The 20404-nt window shown below is 37.3% G+C and overlaps 6 protein-coding genes and 1 long non-coding RNA gene across 8 annotated transcripts; 4 read left to right on the top strand and 3 right to left on the bottom strand.

Moving 5' to 3' along the window:
• Positions 1-747: 747 nt before the first annotated feature.
• LOC106640550 (uncharacterized) lies at positions 748-2345 on the bottom strand. The gene is made up of 4 exons (XM_089588958.1): positions 2235-2345; positions 1774-2165; positions 1344-1596; positions 748-871 (listed from the first exon to the last, which is right to left on the bottom strand). The coding sequence occupies exons 1-4, from the start codon at positions 2322-2324 to the stop codon at positions 758-760; spliced, it is 849 nt and encodes a 282-aa protein (XP_089445084.1). The 5' UTR covers positions 2325-2345; the 3' UTR covers positions 748-757.
• A 3495-nt stretch (positions 2346-5840) lies between these two features.
• LOC149376047 (uncharacterized) lies at positions 5841-6700 on the top strand. Its single transcript, XR_016293134.1, has 4 exons — positions 5841-6105; positions 6208-6468; positions 6548-6599; positions 6666-6700. It is a non-coding gene; the product is annotated as an uncharacterized LOC149376047 (long non-coding RNA).
• On the bottom strand, positions 6331-8571 carry LOC106640568 (protein CLP1 homolog). Its single transcript, XM_014354641.3, has 3 exons — positions 8343-8571; positions 7087-8144; positions 6331-6938 (listed from the first exon to the last, which is right to left on the bottom strand). Exons 1-3 carry the CDS (start codon positions 8439-8441, stop codon positions 6827-6829), a joined length of 1269 nt encoding a protein of 422 aa, XP_014210127.2. The 5' UTR covers positions 8442-8571; the 3' UTR covers positions 6331-6826.
• Positions 8572-8746: 175 nt separating this feature from the next.
• On the top strand, positions 8747-10823 carry Idi (Isopentenyl-diphosphate delta isomerase). The gene is made up of 3 exons (XM_014354642.2): positions 8747-9043; positions 9288-9655; positions 9835-10823. Exons 2-3 carry the CDS (start codon positions 9377-9379, stop codon positions 10300-10302), a joined length of 747 nt encoding a protein of 248 aa, XP_014210128.2. The 5' UTR covers positions 8747-9043; positions 9288-9376; the 3' UTR covers positions 10303-10823.
• A 564-nt stretch (positions 10824-11387) lies between these two features.
• Positions 11388-16364, top strand: Stt3B (catalytic subunit 3B of the oligosaccharyltransferase complex). Of its 2 annotated transcripts, none has more exons than XM_014354638.2 (7): positions 11388-11962; positions 12654-13352; positions 13440-13750; positions 13841-14375; positions 14460-14921; positions 15250-15340; positions 15462-15543. In XM_014354638.2, the coding sequence occupies exons 1-7, from the start codon at positions 11757-11759 to the stop codon at positions 15480-15482; spliced, it is 2325 nt and encodes a 774-aa protein (XP_014210124.1). In that variant the 5' UTR covers positions 11388-11756; the 3' UTR covers positions 15483-15543. The 2 variants fall into 2 exon arrangements, with proteins under 2 accessions (XP_014210124.1, XP_014210123.1); XM_014354637.2 differs by having other exon boundaries at positions 11390-11962; positions 15493-16364.
• A 151-nt stretch (positions 16365-16515) lies between these two features.
• Blos4 (biogenesis of lysosome-related organelles complex 1 subunit 4) lies at positions 16516-19754 on the bottom strand. Its single transcript, XM_089594002.1, has 4 exons — positions 19579-19754; positions 19249-19320; positions 16761-16979; positions 16516-16694 (listed from the first exon to the last, which is right to left on the bottom strand). The coding sequence occupies exons 1-4, from the start codon at positions 19732-19734 to the stop codon at positions 16590-16592; spliced, it is 552 nt and encodes a 183-aa protein (XP_089450128.1). The 5' UTR covers positions 19735-19754; the 3' UTR covers positions 16516-16589.
• Positions 16859-18812, top strand: LOC149376046 (uncharacterized). The gene is made up of 3 exons (XM_089598674.1): positions 16859-17332; positions 17425-17618; positions 17689-18812. The coding sequence occupies exons 1-3, from the start codon at positions 17202-17204 to the stop codon at positions 18810-18812; spliced, it is 1449 nt and encodes a 482-aa protein (XP_089454800.1). The 5' UTR covers positions 16859-17201.
• Positions 19755-20404: the final 650 nt, after the last annotated feature.

Here is a 20404-nt window from a genome sequence, read left to right as displayed (position 1 = left end):
CACTTTTTCAAACTTTATCTCCATAGATTTCTCTATAAAACGAGGTATGTCACTAAAAACTGCAAGCAATAATTAATGCATCGTCTTTTTTTTTACTTTTCGAGAAATATTTTACCCATACCTCGTTAATTTACTGAAATCAAATGGAGAGAGTTGTAAACAAAGCCAGACACAATCATTTTTTACGTCATTGTTGATTAATAGCTTTTTCACGAGTTTTATATTGACATTCAAACAGTCATAAAATGATTTTTGGCACATTTATAAATTTAGTTCCAAAGATAATAGAAAAAAAAAAAAAAATAAAATAAAATGCATTGCAAAACGTACTTGAGTACTTGAAAGTGGTGATGACGAAAAAACTTTGTTTATTTAATTTCTTTTCTTTCATTTTTTTTTTTTTTTTTTTTTTCATAGGGAAGGATGGTCATTGTCTATAGCTTTGCAACGTTCGACCTGAGTACAAGGAAGAAGTGTTTTTTTTGTATGTTGAATCAAAAAAGTTTATGTTTATAAATGTAAGTCGATTTATTTATGTACAGAAAATCTGTTATAACAAAGAAGAAAAATTATAGTATTTGCTTGTTGTTACAGCTCGCGCGAATACTTATAGATTTTTGCATTTTTTGACGATTCCAATTGTTTTTATTCGGATCTGAATATACAAAAACAAAATATTACAATACATTTTATATTAATTCAATGTCTCTATGCCATTGTATATGTTTATTAAATAATTTACCCAGCCTTTCCTCTATCAATCCAAAAAGTTTTTTCGGTCAACATCTTCGAATTCTGTTAACATTGCTTCCATTTTTTGATCTACTTCATTACTTCTTTCGATATCCATGCGGATTTGTTCGAGCAGCATCTATGAAGTAAAAGAAATATTTTGTTTTTAAGTTCGAAGATTTATTACGTTATAAATTTCCCATCAGTTTTTGTAAGTACAAAAAATGCCATTGTTAATAAAATAGCATTGTAATTTTTTTACTAAATATTTGAAAGTAATCAGTCAATTATCTTTATTAAAATAAGAATATTTAAATACTGTACTTGTACATTAATTACTACTGTTACACGTATTCTATAAAAACTTATATTCTTTATAAATTTTTTTCACGGTTAAAACATTTTATAATTGTATGATTTGTTGTTAAGTCATAAATTTGTCATCGCTTTGAAGAAAAAAAAAAAAATCAATTTTTACTACAAACCTAGTTAAAATTATGTACAAATATATTGTTTGCAATATAGTCAATTATACATATATTTATATCTCATTAACTCACGTTTAAACTTAAGAATTGTGATTGACAAAAAAAAAGTAACAACTCGGTCACCTTTGTATCAGATCTATTTTTCCTATCCATTTGAGTTTCCACAACACCGTTCCAGTTAACAGGCTGATGTTGCTTTAGGGTTGCTTCTTCTCTCGAAGCTAGCTTTTTTTGTAGTTCTTCAATTTCGTTGTTCTTTTTTGTATAAACCGCATGACTACACAATCCCACTGTTTGCAAGCGTTTGTTCAATTGTGATGTCGATTCTACCGACTTGAGTAACAGTTGATGTTCTTTTTCTAACTTGTTTACGTTACTAAACAATTACATTGAATGTTAATTGATAGTTGTCATTAAATATAAAATTATGTTGTTAAATATCATAGGTTGTATTTAGACAAACAAACTATGAAAGTTGTACATGCTTATTTTACAATAAAAATTTTCATTAAATCAAGCCCTACTCATTAACGAAAAAAAACACTAAAAGTACCTCTGTAGAGTGCCGTGAACTTGCGAAAATCTCTCCTGCATCTCGAGCAACGAAGTTTCCAGAGACCTCCTCGTCTTCTCGCTCAGGCCCAGCGTCTCATTGAGTTTTTGAGTTTCCAGCTTCAAGGTCATGTTTTCCAATCTGGCCGCGTGAGTCTGCTGAAGCAGGGACTCTCGTTCTTTCATCGCGGCTTCGCAGTTCACTTGCAACTGGATCCTCTCGTTCGTGGTTTTCGACAGTTCCTTCTCGATCCACTCGATCACTTGATTAGCCGTGGCTAATTCCATCCGCAAATCGCCGATCGTTCGATTTCTTTCCTCCAACTCGAGCTCTTTGCTCAGCAATTCTTGACGGACCTGCGATAGTTCTCTCTGCGTATCCTCGAGCGTTTTCTGTAAATGGGGAATAAACACGAGTATAAGTTGTTCTTACATTTGAGGGGGAAAACAAATTATACTCACGGATTTCCATTGCAGATCAGAAAATTTATCTTGTAATTGAAGCTCTAGATCGAAGATGCTCGAGACGTCGGTCTCTTGATCTTCCGACATTGTTTTCGAAACTCACCAACTTTTCCGCGCTTTTGAACTTTCGAACGTGTATAATAACGGCAGAAACTTTAACGTGTATATGACGTAGTTAAAGTAGTTTACATATGTTTCATACATTCTCAGTAAAATGTTGAACACAAATAAATTTTTTATTTTTTATTATTGTGTACTGACCATCCGTGGGTATTTACACTTTCCTTTCCTTTATTCATTAAACATATACATACAGTCTTTTACACAGAATATTTTTCATAATATCGTCGTATATCATATCATTTTTACAATATACGTCATATTTTTTCTTTTATTTTTTACTTGAAGTAATCTCGCTCCACGATGTACTCATACAGACTCACGTCATTTTTTGGTGCACTAAATAATGTTAAGCCACTTTTACAGTATTTTACACAAAATTTCTTGCCCATTACAATAAATTTATGTTCAAATTAATCAATACAAATTTTAATACAATTTTACAATTACATTTATTATTTTCATTTCTCTCTCTTAAAGTGTTTACTGGCTCCAGGTGCTCGCCTGTTTTTTTAGTTTGAAAAAAGTTTTTATTGGCACCAAAATTGAATATAGCAATATGGCAGAATTTTTACAATACCATTATAAAAATACAAAATTCATAACTTTTAAAATTAACACAGAATATAGATATTCATACACTGTTCGCTCATACAAAATTAACTCTTATACAATAGAATTTTATTTTATCTCAACAAATAAGATATTATCTTACTTTTCCGCTGGAAGAGAAATCTCAACCACGTATAAGCCGAAATTTTGCTTGGTTGGTGTGAAATGAAAAGTTCAATCAGTACGCAGAAAGGATCGTGATTAGACAAAAACTGACTAATTAAAAGAAGACCTGGAAAAAGAAGAGAAAGTCGAAAAAAGTCAGGCCAATGAAAGATACTGCTGTCGAAGAGGCATTGAGAAAATTTTCACCATCCCAACCGACGAAGCCAAAATGTACCGCACCGTATTGAAAATTAAAATTAGCCTTAGAAACTATTTGCCCAATCAAACTATTATAGAGATCGAATAATAGATGACGTAACGGAGTTAGGAAAAATGTCGACTCTTGGGACGTATGTTATAGAGTTTTTCCTTTACCACGAGAGAAACACATTCAAGGATTGGCTGTTGTTGCATACAAGTAAGCCAGATTTCCACGTTTACTTTAAAAAATTTGAAGTAGGGATAAAAAAATCGTTCATGCTCAACCTTTTTCTCAAAAAGCTGGCTAAAAAGAACAAGGCCGACGAAGAAGAGCAGCAGCAATCCGATGATGATGAAGCGGACCAAGTGGAGCTGGAGCAAGTCGATGATTGCGATGAAGAACGGAATAGAGAGTTGAATTTCCTGAACGGCCAGGATTTGTCGACATGAATTGAAATGAACATTGAAGAATTCATGGCGATTATCGCTGAAATTTGCCCGGAATTTGAAAAAATACGTATGGAAGGGCGATCGTCACTCATCGGTGAAATCGTCCAACAGTACGTAAATGACTTGAAACGTAATATCTTCATGAATGCGTTCAAGCGCCTAATGAAGTTTTTGCTTCCACCTCGTGCCAAAAAACAGACGAGAAAAGTAAGACGAAAAAAAGACAGATGAAGAAAAAGAGCAAAGTGTTACTTAAGGAACAGGAATGGACGAAAGCGACGAGCTGGTGCAATTATCAGGTAAACCTGTTGACAAAGACTGCGTACAAAGCATCAGGCCAAAGGTAAAAATTGTCATGAAAAAAGGGTCCGATTGGCCGAAAAAAGAGCTGCTGTCGCTGACGTGCTGCAACGGAGGGCCAATTATTACGGAGTCGACTAATCCAACGCGCCGCAACGTGGGCGTCCAAGAGGTCGGCGCACCGAAAGGACTGAAGAACTCGACGAGAACTCGAGTAGCCAAACGACTGCTGGCGTGAGTCGGAGCCAAAGAGGCCGTGTAGTCAGCCCCTCGGTATACGCCACGGAAGGCCCGATGGACGGCACATAGAAAGAAATGGCCCAGTCGAGACGAAAAGAAGGGATCAAACAGCCCACGTCATCGGTCAACTTTGAAATTTGTTTTCACCGAAAAGTCTAGAGGCGGTTATAGAAAAGGATCCAACATCCCCGAGGGTTGCAGGTTTTGTTGATAGACGAAGGAAATCTCGACTTGTCGCAACTGAATGCCAAGCTATGGCGCTTTGTGCCCTTCTTTTTTCAAATGCAGCAGGAATTGATAACGCGAAGGTAAAACAGTTTCAACATGATGCCAATTAATTGCATCGGCAATAGATTTTTGAATTACGGGAAGAATGCGATACATCAGATGTGCTCATCGTAGCTACCGTAGTTGCTAAGACTAGAGCCACAGATGTCAAGGGCGGCCAACAGATGAGGCCTCTGTTTTCAGAAGTTTTCTGTTCAACAGATGTATAGCCACGGACAAGACAAAACATCGTTTGCTTGGCGAGTTTCTTGCAAAGACACTGAAGCTAGTGTCCACTTGTACACCATGCGATCGGGTCAAATAGGAGGCAGAAAATCAGCGCACCTGAATCGTTACGCATAGAGGAAAAAAAGAAGATTTGGAAGAGGAAAAAGTGGTACGAGGAACCGAAAAAGTGAAAAAAGGAGAAAGAACGAGAACTTGGTTCCGGAAGAGTACAGAAAGCAACAGTACACTAAATATGTTGAAATGGATCTGGGTCTGATTGTGTCGCTTGCCATGTACGTAGTGAATGTTGCAAATAGGGACAAGGCCAAGCAGTCTCGAACGAGCGTCGATCTACAAGGCATGGATGAGTTCCAAATGTTATCTGCGAGGTGGTTTCGATGTCAATCTGGCGAAGTGACGAGAAAATAGCGAGCAGCGGGTCTGCAAACCAGAATTGATACTCGAGTTGCAACTCTGATGGAACAATTTCCCGACATTGGCTTGGAGAGGCAAACACCGACGTATCGAGCGACCACCCTATTGTTGCGGTCCAATAAAAACCAATAAAAAATTCATTGATTTTACCATAGGATTTTTCTATTGGTTTGTTATCGGTATTTGCACCCGTAAATCCAAATAAAATCCGAAATGGTCAAAAATAGATTTTCTATATCAATTATTATAACTAGGACATGATTGAACAAAAATAAATTGACAATTTTATGTCATACTATCCGGATGGTAACACCAAAACGGGGGGACTAAAGTATTTTTTACAAAATTCTAATAAAAATTAATAACTAACTTTTCTTTCAATTTACATATAAAATACTCTAATCCCCCCGTTTTGATGTTACCATCCGGATGGTATGACATGAATTTGTCAATTTATTTTTGTTCAATCATGTCCTAGTTATAATAAATGATATAGAAAATCTATTTTTAACCATTTCGGATTTTATTTGGATTTACGGGTGCAAATACCGATAAGAAACTAATAGAAAAATCCCATTGTAAAATTTTATTGGTTTTTATTGGACCGCAACAACAGGGCAGGTTTCGGCTGAGCTACTACCGAGATGTCAGACCCCTGTTGCGCACGAAGTTTCTGTCTAGATTGAAGTTAAATCGAAAAGTACGATCCAGAAGCCCCGTCGATCATTTTGTCAACAAGGTCATATGAGGCGACTACATGGAAAAGGACAAGGAAGCTGTATCAACTTTTTTGGCCCTCAGACGAACAAATATCAGCGGTAAAATCCGTAGACACCGTAGTTTACCGATGAAGTTGATAGTAAAAAAGCTGCTCGTGGACAATATAACCGAGAACCCCCAAAATCTCGAAGTTCGTGCGATAAAATAACAATTTATTTTATGTATTTATTTTTCTTCAGTAAACTCAATATATTATTTATGTTATTTGGTTTTTAAAACTTTTTTCTTTCAGATTTATTATTCGGACGAGTACCTGTCCACACAGCTATGTGCAGTTTGAGCTCACTTTCTAAATAACATAGTAAAGGATGGGAAAAAAAAAACAATGTGCGCAAAGTCTTGGAATAGGGCCAAAAATTTTATTCAAAACGCCGTAATCACCTGCGATCTGCCAAATGGACCGAAAGACATTCTGCACCCACGACAAGCAACTGCAGTCACCGTGACCGAGCAACAGAGACGAGTACTTGAGCAGTATGGCTACAGTGACCAAGTAAACATTTTCCTTTCTTTTATCTTTTTCCCTCTTTATTAATAAAAATGTAATCCAACATACATAAAATTTCTTCCAGACCCACAGCCAAGTCTGCTAGCAGCTGCATGCTTGCGGTACTCGACGACGAAGTAACTTCATTTTTCTCCACCAATTAAGTACGACCACTGCTAAAGTACCTTTTTCTCTTCTTTCAGCCATAACAAACATCCGAGTACCGAAACTACTGCCGCTCTTCGCGTGGGCAGTGTAGCAGGAGCCATATGTCGGTCAGCAAGGGGCGTGCAAGGCCAACCCCGGTGGTGGTAACCCCAACGGAAACACCGCAAGTTAGTTAAAAGTTTGTCAACAATGTTTCTTAATGTGTATCCATGAATTGGATCTCGCTGAGCAGCAAAATGTCGTTTGGCAGTGGCCTTGGTTGGGGACTGAGGATGGTGAAAGTCTGTCGTTCCGCGTCAACATTTGTTCTTAAAAATAAATCTTCGAGTTAAAAACATGTGGTACATTGAATATTTCGTTAAAAAAAAAATAAAAAAAAAAAGTCTTAGTCACATTTTCAGCTTAAAAAATGAATTCTAAACTATTCAACAATGTTCATTAATAAATAATACTTACACACATACAAATCCTAAAACATTAGTTCTAACAACATCGTCTTCTGGAGAGTCTGCAAACGATACCGAGAGCAAATGGTGTAGAAGATTGGCTCCTGGAGTGACCGCGACTAATTTAGTTAAATTATCTTCTGCCCTCATTCCCAATGGCATACAAGAAGAAGGTAATGGAGGTGCGCCAATTTTGAAAACCTTTGTTTCGCTCCACTTTACTTCAAAGCTGTGCGGGTAGAGAGGTGTCCTCGAGCCATAGAAATATTCTCTTATCGATTGATCACGAGATTCACACCTTTGCGTTTGAGTTCTTTCAACTACACCTCCACTTTTTGGCAAATGGACCACTTTCACGAAATTCGGCATGTCTCTCACAAGCTCGTTATAAAGTCTTTCCTGATCCAGCACTAAAATCGTATCGACTTCGAACGCTCGCGCGGCATGCGTCAACATTTTGTACCCACCAGCTTTGATCCAGCCACAAGTGTTGATGATTAGTCCGGATACTTTGGCCTTTTTATTGGCTTGTAGTCTGTCCGAGCACACTTGAGCCAACCGTGTGACCAACAAATTGTAGAGCATGGAATTGTCATTAGGATCTTTGTGTCCAAAGTGAAAAACAAGGGGCGCTTGTTGACTGAAGCCATCAACGATGTTTGATGGCCTCTCAACGAGCAGAGCACCCATCGTGCCTGGAATGGCTATGTGTCCTTGAGCAACGTCCAAATCAACAAAAATAGGCCGTCTGCCCATTCTCACAGCATAATTCAACAACAATCTACAAAGGGTAGATTTTCCCACGTCCGATGGTCCCACGATCATGACTATCGGTCCTATTTTGTCCTCTTTGTCCGCTACCTCTCTCATCTTTTCCATAGCTGCATGGCAATTCAGGTAAATACTCATGGGAGTTTCCTTCGAGACGTAGCTGCCATCAGTTTTACCCGTCAATTCCACCATACATCCTTGCCAAGTGAAAACTGCCACCTTGGCGCCACACGTGAATTCATACTTTTTTCCTTTTACTAGCTCTGTGCCGAAAACTTCGGCTAATCCGCTTTTCAACTGAAATTACAAGAATGACTATTAAGCACTGTGGCTTCAAGTATAATATGTAAATATATAAATATTAAAAAAGACGCCTAAACGTTCATGAATCGGAAAAAAAAAACGTACAAGCTTACGAATTATCAATTGTAAAAAACAATAAAAGGGACTATCTCGACAACCGTGACACTTTCAAAAAAACGTGTAAACAATCACCTCGAGCGTAACCTTTCCATTCTTCGTTTCCAGTTCAAAGCGCAACTCGCTGTCGGGATCGAGCTTGAACTCCTGTACCTGTGCTTTTTCCTCCGTCATTCTCAAAGCATCTGCTGATGTAATCAACTCTAGTCAAACATCATTCTTGTTGACAAAGTAAAATACCGGATTACTAAAAATTAAAAATTATCAACACTCAACACAACAGCTGCGATAAGGTGCACACGCACGCACGTGACAAATAAAAAAAAAGCTTTTTGACCTAACTTAGTCTTGTTTTCTACAGTCACGAAAGGTTAGGTTGATAAGCGCGCAGTTTATTTGCATTCTGCTTCTGTTTTTGTTTTGTTTTCGTTGGCTCTTCACACACACACACGTCTCACAGACACCACGCACATCATATGTATATAAACTCTGGTTTCATGCTAAAATAAAATACTTTCCTGTTTGCCAATTTGCCACATCGCAAATTACGAACAAACAGCTTAATAACAATAGCAGTGACGTGGCTGTATACTTTTTAATTATGTTGTTGTAATTATTATTATCGTTTTATACAAAGAATGCGGTCGCTTTCATTAAAAAGGAACATTAGTCTTGGTTTGCGTCAAAGGAATGCTGAAGCGTAAAATATTCATATATTCTAATATTACTGACCAAAAAAAAAATCTGGCACTAGCATAGGTACTTGAGGTGATAAGGTAAGACATTATTTTAACAAAAGCAGAAAACATGAATACGTTCTCTGACAAAAGGTCTTTTACTTGTATATAAGTGTTTTCAAGAGGATAAATACTTTAAACATGTGTGCTATTTCATGAAACATAGTGTGCAAGTTTGCATGAGGACGCATAAAAAATATATATGAATGAATACAACAATACAATGACTGATGTCATCTTTCGTACATGTATAATACATGAGTTAAATTGACATATGCTTTAGATAAGGAGATATTCGTGCTTGCGTTTTACTCTGTACCCACAGACTTAAATCGTCAAAAGAACAGCTTTGAGTAGGACACAACGAAAAAAATGTTGGGATTTGGCAGAATAGTCTGCAATGCGCTAAAAGAAGAGGTGCTAGCTGTTCGTTGGCACCACACGAACATGCAGATAGCTCCCCTTCAGAGGTCGGCTCTCGAGGAGAGGTGTATACTCGTGGACGAGCTGGATAGACCCCTTGGAGAGGCTACCAAAAAAGATTGCCATCTTATCGCCAAAGATGGTAGTATTCCTCTGCACAGAGCCTTCAGTATTTTTTTATTCAACAACAAGGGAGACCTGCTCATACAGAAGAGGTCTGCTACGAAGGTAAGCTAATTGCTCTATGTTTTTCTCTGAGCTATTTGGTTTTGAATACTTGCACATCTACAAGTTCACAGTAAGATTCTGTTTTGATATAGTTGTGAGCTCGACATTTTGCTCATTGAAATAAATCAAACCAGTAAAATGATAGTTGCTAAAAGTTAAACTTGTATTGGACCTTATAGATAACTTTTCCTGGTTTCTACACAAATACTTGCTGTAGTCACCCGCTTGCCGAAATCAAAGGGGAAAACGAAGAAGCAGAAGCCCTTGGAATCAGAAGAGCTGCCCAAAGAAGACTTGGCTATGAACTAGGCATACCCACCTCAGAAGTGTCCCCAGATGACTTTTGTTACCTAACAAGGATTCATTATCAGGCAGCTGGGGATGGAATTTGGGGAGAACATGAGATAGACTATGTATTATTTTTGCAAAAGAACAAGATCACGCTCAATCCAAATCCAGATGAGATCAGTGAAATTCAATGGATTTCCAAGAGAAAGATGGATGATTTTGTAAAAAGTATCGATTCTCCCTTAACACCCTGGTTCAAGCTGATACTTACGCACCAGCTACCAGTTTGGTGGGATAATTTGGACTCGCTGCATAAATTCCAAGATCATTCTACGATTCATCGCTTTTCCAAAACGTGATTTTTACATTTTTTGTCAATTCTTGTTTTAAAGTTGTTTGATATTTCAATACGTGAGAAAGGTTGAAATTGAAAGTGATTGCAATGCTGTTGGTACTATCTACTCTAATTTTTTTACCATCTTTTATGACATTCATGTGTATTTTAGACAAAATGGATACAGTAATGCCGTTTTTATGAGACGGAGAACAAAAAGGCTCTTTAGTAGTAAAGCTAATTAATATCGATAATTTATCCAAACATTACCAAAGTTTGACAACTTTATTTAACAATTTTGTTGAATTATAATGCGAGACATTTTTATATGTGTTATATTTATGTATGTCATTAATTGAGCTGCCACGCATTTGTCCTAGAATAGAAATGTAAGCTTTAATTTACAGTCAAGTAATAATGTGCATTTAACACAAACAAAGAATCAAGAAGCGAACAAGTATTCATACTAAAAGATAACTTACTTTAAACCAATCTCTTGCATTTATAACATGTATCCGTCATAATTTTACGTGGTGGGTAATTTAATATAATTTGTGATTTTGTAAAATAAACTTTTTTGATTTTAAACTTTAAATATTTTGTATTACTTTAAACTTACTTATACACTAACATACGTATGTACATGTACTTGCTGGTTAAAAATATTAACGTATCCATATCCAAACATACTTATCAGATTGGTTGAAAAAAGGAAATGTTTAGTTTGTACAGAAAACGTCGCAATGGAAACATTGTTTTACAATTGCAATTATTTATGTAAATGTCTTTTTAAGATTCAATGAAGGAACAAATGATTCATTATGTACTCAATTAATCAACACTGCTAAATAATTCAACGTAATAAATGATCTTGTTTTAATTTTTTCAAAATCAGACAAGCCAAGCGCTCTCTCTCGCGTGATCGCCAAGTCCAAAAAGTCCCTAGACCTAGACCAAAAAAAAGCCGGTGCCCCTCTAACAGTTGGCAAACATGGAACCGGCTCTTTTGCGACGTGTCACACAAACTAACCGTGTAGGTATGGTAGATGTCCAATCGACCGGAGGAGTGACAAACCGGCGTGTGATATACCTATCGCGGGGCGAGAGCGGATTGGTGAAAATGTAATGTATAGTGTATACCCTTGCTCTAAGTGTATACCTATTAGTATATTTATATAAGTCTGGTGGTCTGGTGCTTCTGCTCCCCCCGACGACGGTACATGTTTTGCTACGTGTCGCGCGGACACTGCGACAGCCGAGCAGAGAGAGAGTTGTTGGTGATTAGAGAGCAAAGCCCTCTCGAGGAGCAATAAGCATAACAGTGAGAAAAGTCACTCAGCAGGGATCCCATGGACTACTGTTGATAGAAAGCAAGCAAGTGAACCCGTGCGAAAGAGAGATCGAGGAAGCTCCCTGCAGGTGGGTATCGTTGTAGAGACAAGTCCCGCTGGTGCAGGAGGAGGAGACGAAGAAAAAGACATGCACCCACCAAAGACCACGTCGGCCGGCCCGGGGCCCAAAAAGAACACCACCAAACAGATCAAGTCCTCGAGCATGACCAGCATCGCCGGCTGGAGCTCCCTCATCACCTTTACCATACTCTTGCTCGCCTGGATCTCTGGCTTCGCATCTCGGCTCTTTGCCGTCATCCGCTTCGAGAGCATCATCCACGAGTTTGATCCCTGGTTTGTATATCCAGTACATCTATACAAAGTGTCCGTTTAACGTGTTCATGCCGCACTCTCTGACGTCGATCCCCAACCCAATTCCACCTGCTGCAGCTGCTGTTGTGTCTTATCACAGAGAATCGTGACACGACACGCGGCACATGTGCTATTTATTGGGTATATAGATATGGTACGGTGCAGGGTACTCATTGCAGTGCGCACAGGCTTGTTGGTATTTTTATGAATTTTCAACAATGCTTACAATATCTAAAAACATTCCTGTCAACTATTACTTTTGAAAATTCGAGCTAATGTGCATACACACATGCTTTTTTGTGTATGCGTGTTTCCCAGCAAGCGTATACTTTGAGTCTATGCATGTCGTTGCCTTACCTGTTTGATGCTCTTATCTCCATCTATTATCTCTTTTCGTGTAAGTCTCTATTTAATGATGGCTCTATTTTTCGTTCACGCGATTGGTGTAGAAGGAATATTCTTTCGACTCTTATTTGTTGCAACATAAAGGAATTTAAACGTGGCAGGCATAATTATGAGTACCATTTTTGAGGGGACAACTATGGCACACGCATTCTATGGATTTTTATGACTGTTTGAAATTTTTTTTTTATTTGATTCTCATGAAAAAAATTGTTCAAACATACATTTCAAAGATTAATTTTTTTTTTTTCAACTGAAATATTACTTTTAGGTTCAACTATCGTGCGACAGCGTACATGGTGAAACATGGTTTTTACAACTTTTTGAACTGGTTTGATGATAGAGCATGGTATCCTCTAGGACGTATCGTTGGTGGAACTGTTTATCCAGGCCTGATGATAACATCTGGCTCGATCCACTACATCCTGCATTCGCTCAACATACCAATAAACATCAAAGACATTTGCGTGTTTTTGGCACCAATTTTCAGTGGATTGACATCCATATCGACGTATCTATTAACAAAAGAAATATGGAGCGCTGGTGCTGGACTGTTTGCAGCCTGTTTTATTGCCATTGTTCCTGGTTACATTTCAAGATCAGTGGCAGGTAGTTACGACAATGAGGGCATTGCCATTTTCGCCCTCCAGTTCACTTACTATCTTTGGGTCAAGTCCATCAAATCCGGCTCAATTTTCTGGTCCTCTATGACTGCCCTGTCCTACTTCTACATGGTCTCAGCATGGGGAGGATACGTTTTCATAATCAACTTGATTCCCCTGCATGTCTTTGTACTCCTGTTGATGAATCGTTTTAGCCAGCGCCTTTTCATAAGTTATACCATCTTTTATATTCTGGGACTACTGTTCAGCATGCAAATCCCATTTGTTGGTTTCCAACCAATTCGTACATCGGAACATATGGCTGCTGCAGGTGTATTTTGTTTACTGATTCTAATTGGTGGATTAAAGTAAGTCACTCTCATCGTAGAATGTTTCTTTTTGGATGGAAAAAAAAAGTTTAAAGGAAATCACTAACTGCTCCCTTTTTGTTTCAGATATTTGAGAACTTTCTTATCAAAGTCAGAAATAAAGTATTTTGGTGGTATCGTCGCAGGAATCGCTGGTGTATTTCTACTTGTTCTCATTGGTTTGACCTATGCAGGCTTTGTGGCTCCGTGGAGTGGACGATTTTACTCGCTTTGGGATACTGGTTATGCTAAGATCCACATTCCCATTATCGCCTCTGTATCTGAGCATCAGCCGACTACTTGGTTCAGCTTTTTCTTTGACTTACACATCCTCATAACAACGTTCCCAGTAGGTCTTTGGTACTGCATTAAACACATCAACGACGAGCGTGTATTTGGTAAGACAATCACTACCTTCCAAATGAAATTCGAATTTCCGCATGATTTTTATCATACGATCAGATAAAACAAATTTACATTGTTTTCAGTGGTGCTGTACGCCCTCAGTGCTGTATACTTTGCCGGAGTGATGGTGCGTTTGATGCTAACACTGACACCCGTGGTATGCATGCTCGCTGGAATAGCGTTCAGCATACTTCTCGATATTTTCCTCAAAGAGGAGGAGACCGAAAACAGCGGACCGAGTCCTATCGAGGAAGAGAGCGAGGAAGAGCAAGAGCGCAGCCCTGGCCGATCGCTGTACGACAAAGCTGGCAAGCTCAGGAAAATAAAACACGAGAAACCCAAGGAGAACGGTGACGGCCTCGGTAGCAACTTGCTCACTTGCGCCGTTTTGTTTATGATGGTTCTGCTGATGATGTTCGCCCTGCACTGCACTTGGGTCACGAGCAACGCTTACTCGAGTCCGTCCATTGTACTCGCGTCTTACAGCAGTGACGGTAGCAGAGCTATCCTCGACGATTTCCGCGAGGCTTACTATTGGCTTGCTCAAAACACCCCGACCGATGCTAGAATCATGAGTTGGTGGGATTACGGGTATCAGATAGCCGGCATGGCTAATAGGTATAATTTTTGTCAATACACACATATCAATGAAAACTGATTGTCATACCATGCAAGATTGGTAAACGATTAATCGTTCTTTAGAACAACTCTGGTGGATAACAACACGTGGAATAATTCTCACATTGCCCTGGTGGGCAAGGCTATGAGCTCGAACGAGAGTGCGGCATACGAGATCATGACGTCCCTCGACGTTGATTACGTGCTAGTCATATTCGGTGGTATGATTGGCTACTCGGGCGATGATATCAATAAGTTCCTGTGGATGGTGCGTATTGCCGAAGGCGAGCACCCCCAGGATATTCGCGAAAGTGACTATTTCACCGAGCGCGGCGAATTCCGCGTCGATTCCGAGGCCTCGCCTACCCTACTCAATTGCCTCATGTACAAACTTAGCTATTATCGGTTTGGTGAAATTGAGTTGGATTACCGCACGCCCGCGGGTTACGATAGGACGCGCAACGCAGAGATTGGCAACAAGAATTTTCAGCTCACGTATTTGAACGAAGCTTACACCACCGAGCACTGGCTCGTAAGGATATACAGGTGAGACATACCTTTTTACAAATGATAATACAAAATTTTTTTATCTAAAAGTTTACTCGTTATGTTGATACAATGCATATGTGAACACTAACGGTTTAAAAAATAAGATTTTCATGTTGAATCACCAAACGGTCAGTGGCAACGGTCTTATCATTGTGAATTACGTAATTGCATGATAAATTGTAAGAAAAAAGAAGAAAAAAAATTGTTTCTGATAATGTCATTTCAATGTACTTAATAGACGAAAATTCTTCCATCTAAACGTACAATACGTGTGCGCATAGTGAAATAATATTAAAAGTAACATTACGTTTTGTATTTAATGTAGGGTAAAGAAACCAGACGAATTTAATCGACCAAGAATCCCGATAACCGAACGCACGATAAAACGCCAGGCGAGTTCATATATCAGCAGAAAGGTCAGTAATAATTTTGCAAGATTTTTATAATGAAGAAAAAAAAAAGATCCCAAGGGTCTTTCGTATCATTTTCCATTTTTTCCATTTTTAAGGACATTCGATCATTAAATTTTTTTAAAAGATATGGGGGGGTCGACATTAATTTCTTACAGACCAATCGAAAAAGGAAAGGCTTTGTCAAGGGTCGACCTGTTGTTGTAAAAGGTCAAAGGCTTCCGAGGAAGACGACGTAACACTAGCGACATTCCGTTGAATCAAGTTGAACAGTGATTGTTTTGAAGAGGAGAACGTTACTGTTGCACTGATTTTCAAATTATACCAAGCCGATAGAGCATTTTTCAATCTTTGAGAATATGTTTTCTTACATGCCTACTGGATGATTTCCCATCAAACACATTTTTATTTAAATAAGACAATTTTTTCATTTTTTTTATCTATGTTTGTCAATTTTTTCATGCAGAGTATAAAAAGAAGTTGATGTTTATAACATAATACATTTTCAAAGTGCATAGAGAATATTTTTACAAGATCTATTGGATGTATAAAATAATAAATAATCTATGAAATGACTTTTGAATGCTAAGCAATATTTTTTTCTAAGCTCGTGAATCGTGTACTCATCATTTTTTATAAAGAAAAACAGTCACAAAGTACCATTATCATTGCATCCGATAACTGATGGAGATTTTATTTAATGTAAGATAAAAAATGGCTTATGCAAAGTTTAGATTAATTGAAGCTTTTTAAAAGTGATTTGTGCAAGCAATGTGCTAACCTAAACATATATGTAATATACTTTAAATCGAATTAATTGAATTATTTCTCAACGTTTGCACATGTTTTTTTGTTAAGAGAGATGCGAATGTAAAAAAAAAAAAAAAAAAATATTTGTCAATGCGAAAAATGAACTGCAATCGAAACTCAATTTTAATACTTTGAGCTTTACAAAAGGCTCGTCTATAGTGTGTCTTGTGTACACACTTTGTTGTATGGAGTCTTGTTATGAGATAAATATTCAAAATAATCATGCTTGTTTAGTGGTTTTATTTACTTTAACCCTCTTCAACATCCTAATATTGAAAAAAAAACTGGATTTACAGTCAATATCATGTGTATTTTATGAAAAATGTACACTGCAAAAAAGCTTAAAACTTTTTTTTATTCTCAAAACCGCATATATATGTACAAAATCGTTGACAATATATTAAAAAACTTAATTCTAACAATGTAATGGTACGATAAAAAAAAACTATTTTTCTTCCTCCGCAAGGAAATAATCTTCCGTTTTAAATATGTTTATTGGTTGCAGAGCCACTTCTGGAACTGCACTTGTTGACGGCTCTGGTGATTTTTTCTGCAAAACAGATAGTGTTTTTTTCCTCTTCTCAATTCTGCAGGTATAATATTTAAATAAACTTACGAAATAAGTCAAGGGGTTCAGCATAGACAGTTTATCAGACGTGCCGAGATTCGCCTCGGCGGCCTCACAGTGGTTCTCGAGATTCGCCATGTCGGCTTTTGCCCTTGACACGAAGTCCTCGAGGACGTCGACTCGCTTGCAAAAGTTATCGAGATGCGGCTTCAGATCAAGTAAACGCGGCACGTTTTCCGATATCGATTTGCTGCTGTTGGCTTGTAACTGTTGAAACGAAACCGTTATTTTATTTTTTTCTCTCACCCCCTCGCAAGAGATAAAAGCTCTAGAGCAATTTTGAATATCGTGCCTGCTGGTAGAGTATAGACCTAACTGGACCTCGTAAGTGTCAAAAAAAATGTGTGGTTATAAAAACAGTAAACACAAAAAGAAAACACGAGAAGTCGAAAAAAAACTTGCTGGGTTGGATTGTTAATTTGATCAACAATGGCAGATGTTTCAAGCAAAGAATCACCAGGTGCCTGTTCGGCAAATTTGCCTGAAGTGGATTTCTCGATGGTGTTGAATTTTTTCTTCACTAGTAGTGCCAAAAATGTTGCGGAAACCAGAATCAATAGGTACATTATTATATAATTTTTACAATTAGAAAATGCACGAAATATGTAATCTGTATGATGTATCTTACCATCAATTTTTCCTGTTTCAATAGTTATTCCCAAAATAGTTATGAAAACTTCATTGTTCGCTGTGTTTGCGCAAAACGTCAAGGCTTTGTGTGTACATTGAAAGCTCAAGTTTACATTGAACAAAACGGTCTACAAAAAAAGTATTGCACTGTTGTCTCAACCGTCAACGAAAACAAGAAAGTTATAAGCAACTTAAGATGCACGACGTGTTTTCATGGTGAGAAAATCAATGTGGTCAGGTTTACTTGAAACCGTCTATCGATACATATTTTTTTTATAATAAACAGGTGGTTGTGAGCATGCCTTGGCTTTTTTGAAGTATCTACAGAAAATTGAGAATGACAGAGCTGGAAGTAGATTAACAGGTTCTTTAGAACAAATGACCATATCGGACACAGGAAATAAAATTTTAAAGCAAAAGACAAGTAACAAAGGATGCAATCAAAAACAGGACCTCAATGATGGAGTATCTAACACAAAAGGAAAACAATTTGCAGCAGTCCAAAATAAGGAAAATACTAAAGATGCATATTTTGTTTCAAAGGAAAATCAATCTAAAACAGCTCAAATTCAAAGGGAAAAAAATCACGTTTTATCAAGAGCTGAGAACACGAATAGCGAAGAAAATATGCAACAGATGGATACTACAATTCCCAATACAGAAGAAAACCAAATAATTTCAGCTTATGACATGCATGTAAGCAGCCTTATAGATTTGTCATTGAATGAAATTTTGACACAGTGCTTTTTAAAAGGCATTCGTGATGTAGAAGGTTTCCTCGCGTTTGCTAAAATCAAAATGCAGAAAAGGTTGTGCAAACTGGCTGAAAAAAAAACTCGGCTACAGAGCAAAAGCTCACTGTGGCGTAAATTACGACATGGGAGGATAACAGCTTCCAAAGCATATGAAGCTTCTAAATGCAGAACAGAAAACGGAAGTTTAGTTAAAGTGATTCTCGGTGAAGCTTACGAATTTGAAAATCCTTTTATGAAACGTGGGAGGGAACTAGAAGACGAAGTTTTCAAAGAAGTCTTAAAATTGGGTTACAAAATTAAAAAGTGTGGAATTTTTTTACATGCTGACTACCCATATTTGGGGGCATCACCAGATGGTATTGGTAATGACTTTATTCTTGAGATCAAATGTCCAAGCTCGCAAAAAACCTTTGGAAATTATTTACATGATGGAAAGATCACTGCTAGATACAAAGCTCAGGTATTACTACAGATGTTTGTTACTGGTAAAGAAAAAGGCTTATTTTGCGTTGCAGACCATGATTTTGAAAATAATAAAAAGATATATATTGACTGGGTGAACTATGACAAAGATGAAATAGAAATGTTGATTGCAAATGTTTGGAATTTTTGGAAAAACAATATTTTTCCAAAATTAAGCTCTAAAATTAAATAAATTTTGACAAAAAAAAAAAACCAATAAACTTTGTAATAAACATTGTTTACATGCACATTCTTAGTTAAACACGAATTTTTCTAAGATTTACATGGTGATTTGTAATGAAAGACATTCATTGAGAAACATGTGTAAACCAAAAAACAAATTTTTTATTTTAGCATACGCCTGTGTTATATAAAGTTGTTATACATTAATTTTTTAATAAACAGATTTATTTATAACAAAAAAATAAAACAAAAATACATTTTACTACAAGAATCTTAATTTTATTCACATTGGATGTGATCGCTAAAAAGTTCAGCCTATCTATAAAAAGTTAATTAAATTGTTAAGATTTGAAAACTTTAAAAAAAATGGTGAATGCATGCCCCTATGCGCCATAAAATTTAGAAAAATTAAATAAATAAATAATATTACATAAATATTTTCATACCATTTCGAGCATGGAGTTGAACTCCTCTAGCCTCAGTTGCATTTCTTCTACAGATTCAAAGACGCCTTTCAGCTAAAACATGCAAACCTCGTTATGACAAGTATTTGAATCAAATTAACATCGCAGTGAAAAGTCTCTTCTTATCCAAGAAAAAAAAAATTTGTCAATTTCAATTATTTTTGTGTCGTGAATTAAAAACTGCACCATTTAAATTGGAACTCGTAAAAATTGAACTAATCAGAAAAAAAAAGAACCCGTGATGAGCTCGTGACAGCAAACAAGGTGCCATTTGACCGCAGATTTATCATTTGTTTTGGAGCATCACCTCACCTCGCTGTCCATGTCGACGGACAAGTAAGCACCGTATTCGCTCGCCATCTCCTCGAGCTGGACATCCAAAGCTGACGGACCAGCTTGTTCATCTTTTTCTGGATTTTCATGTTCACTCGCTTCTTCCTGAACATTTTCACTTTGTTGTTCGCTCATGATGTGCTTTTCTGTACTGAACCTACAAGTTTTTGGAGCAGTCGAACAGGTGTTATTATATTCATATATATATATATGTGTATATGTAGTTGATAACGGCATAATACCGGCAGATTTTTTTTTAGTAGAAATCCTGTCTTACCGACGACTGGCAGGAAATGTTTGAGCGAGGGGTGTTTTCCGCAATCGTCACCATCAGCAAGTAATTTAAGGTTGCGCTCTACGCTACCATCAGGTCGGTAAGTCAACTACCTTGAATTAACTGGCGCTCTGTTCCGCGTAATCTGGCCAGTTAAAATAGCAGACGACAGTCAACAGCGATGCATGAAATCTTCACTTTTTTCTCGACTTTCACGTCGTCTGCTGTTTTAACTTGCAAATTACCGAATATATTTGTTGACTTACTGACCTGACGGTAACGTATATATGTATATAGAGCGCAAATTTAAATTACTTGCTGGTGACGACGATTGCGGAAAACACCCCAAGCGGCGTTACCACCACGACCTACGTAACTTTACAGCCTCTGATTTTATCATTCTGGTAAAGAGAGCACGGTGTAAGATGTACGTGAAGTTATGTGTAGTAATTAAAGTAATTACTACTAAGTAATGCTATATGGTCGATTTTATTAAACCATATGAATATCTATATTTTTAGAGGTAGACTT

This window comes from Copidosoma floridanum, unplaced genomic scaffold (genome assembly GCF_036245765.1).
Source record: "Copidosoma floridanum isolate Cflo_tuat_1 unplaced genomic scaffold, Cflo_Japanese_pri ptg000001l, whole genome shotgun sequence".
Classification (NCBI taxonomy): Eukaryota; Metazoa; Arthropoda; class Insecta; order Hymenoptera; family Encyrtidae; genus Copidosoma; species Copidosoma floridanum.
Note: the sequence above shows the minus strand (reverse complement) of the source record. Positions and strands in the feature narration are given on the sequence as shown.

Bases quoted from the DNA above. Each gene is read 5' to 3' on its own strand.
- LOC106640550 (XM_089588958.1), bottom strand. From the start codon at position 2,324: ATGTCGGAAGATCAAGAGACCGACGTCTCGAGCATCTTCGATCTAGAG. The intron at 2,166-2,234 runs GTGAGTATAATT...CCCCATTTACAG, and splicing joins CTGATCTGCAATGGAAATCC to AAAACGCTCGAGGATACGCA. The intron at 872-1,343 runs GTGACCGAGTTG...TTTACTTCATAG, and splicing joins AAAATAGATCTGATACAAAG to ATGCTGCTCGAACAAATCCG.
- LOC106640568 (XM_014354641.3), bottom strand. From the start codon at position 8,441: ATGACGGAGGAAAAAGCACAGGTACAGGAGTTCAAGCTCGATCCCGAC. The intron at 8,145-8,342 runs GTGATTGTTTAC...TTGTAATTTCAG, and splicing joins ATGGAAAGGTTACGCTCGAG to TTGAAAAGCGGATTAGCCGA. The intron at 6,939-7,086 runs GTAAGTATTATT...TTTATTTTTAAG, and splicing joins GTTTTAGGATTTGTATGTGT to AACAAATGTTGACGCGGAAC.
- Idi (XM_014354642.2), top strand. From the start codon at position 9,377: ATGTTGGGATTTGGCAGAATAGTCTGCAATGCGCTAAAAGAAGAGGTG. The intron at 9,656-9,834 runs GTAAGCTAATTG...TGGACCTTATAG, and splicing joins AGAAGAGGTCTGCTACGAAG to ATAACTTTTCCTGGTTTCTA.
- Stt3B (XM_014354637.2), top strand. From the start codon at position 11,757: ATGCACCCACCAAAGACCACGTCGGCCGGCCCGGGGCCCAAAAAGAAC. The intron at 14,376-14,459 runs GTATAATTTTTG...ATCGTTCTTTAG, and splicing joins ATAGCCGGCATGGCTAATAG to AACAACTCTGGTGGATAACA. The intron at 14,922-15,249 runs GTGAGACATACC...TATTTAATGTAG, and splicing joins TGGCTCGTAAGGATATACAG to GGTAAAGAAACCAGACGAAT.
- LOC149376046 (XM_089598674.1), top strand. From the start codon at position 17,202: ATGGCAGATGTTTCAAGCAAAGAATCACCAGGTGCCTGTTCGGCAAAT. The intron at 17,333-17,424 runs GTACATTATTAT...CTGTTTCAATAG, and splicing joins GCGGAAACCAGAATCAATAG to TTATTCCCAAAATAGTTATG. The intron at 17,619-17,688 runs GTGAGAAAATCA...TATAATAAACAG, and splicing joins ATGCACGACGTGTTTTCATG to GTGGTTGTGAGCATGCCTTG.
- Blos4 (XM_089594002.1), bottom strand. From the start codon at position 19,734: ATGAGCGAACAACAAAGTGAAAATGTTCAGGAAGAAGCGAGTGAACAT. The intron at 19,321-19,578 runs GTGAGGTGATGC...TGCATGTTTTAG, and splicing joins CCGTCGACATGGACAGCGAG to CTGAAAGGCGTCTTTGAATC. The intron at 16,980-19,248 runs GTATGAAAATAT...TCGTTTCAACAG, and splicing joins TCAACTCCATGCTCGAAATG to TTACAAGCCAACAGCAGCAA.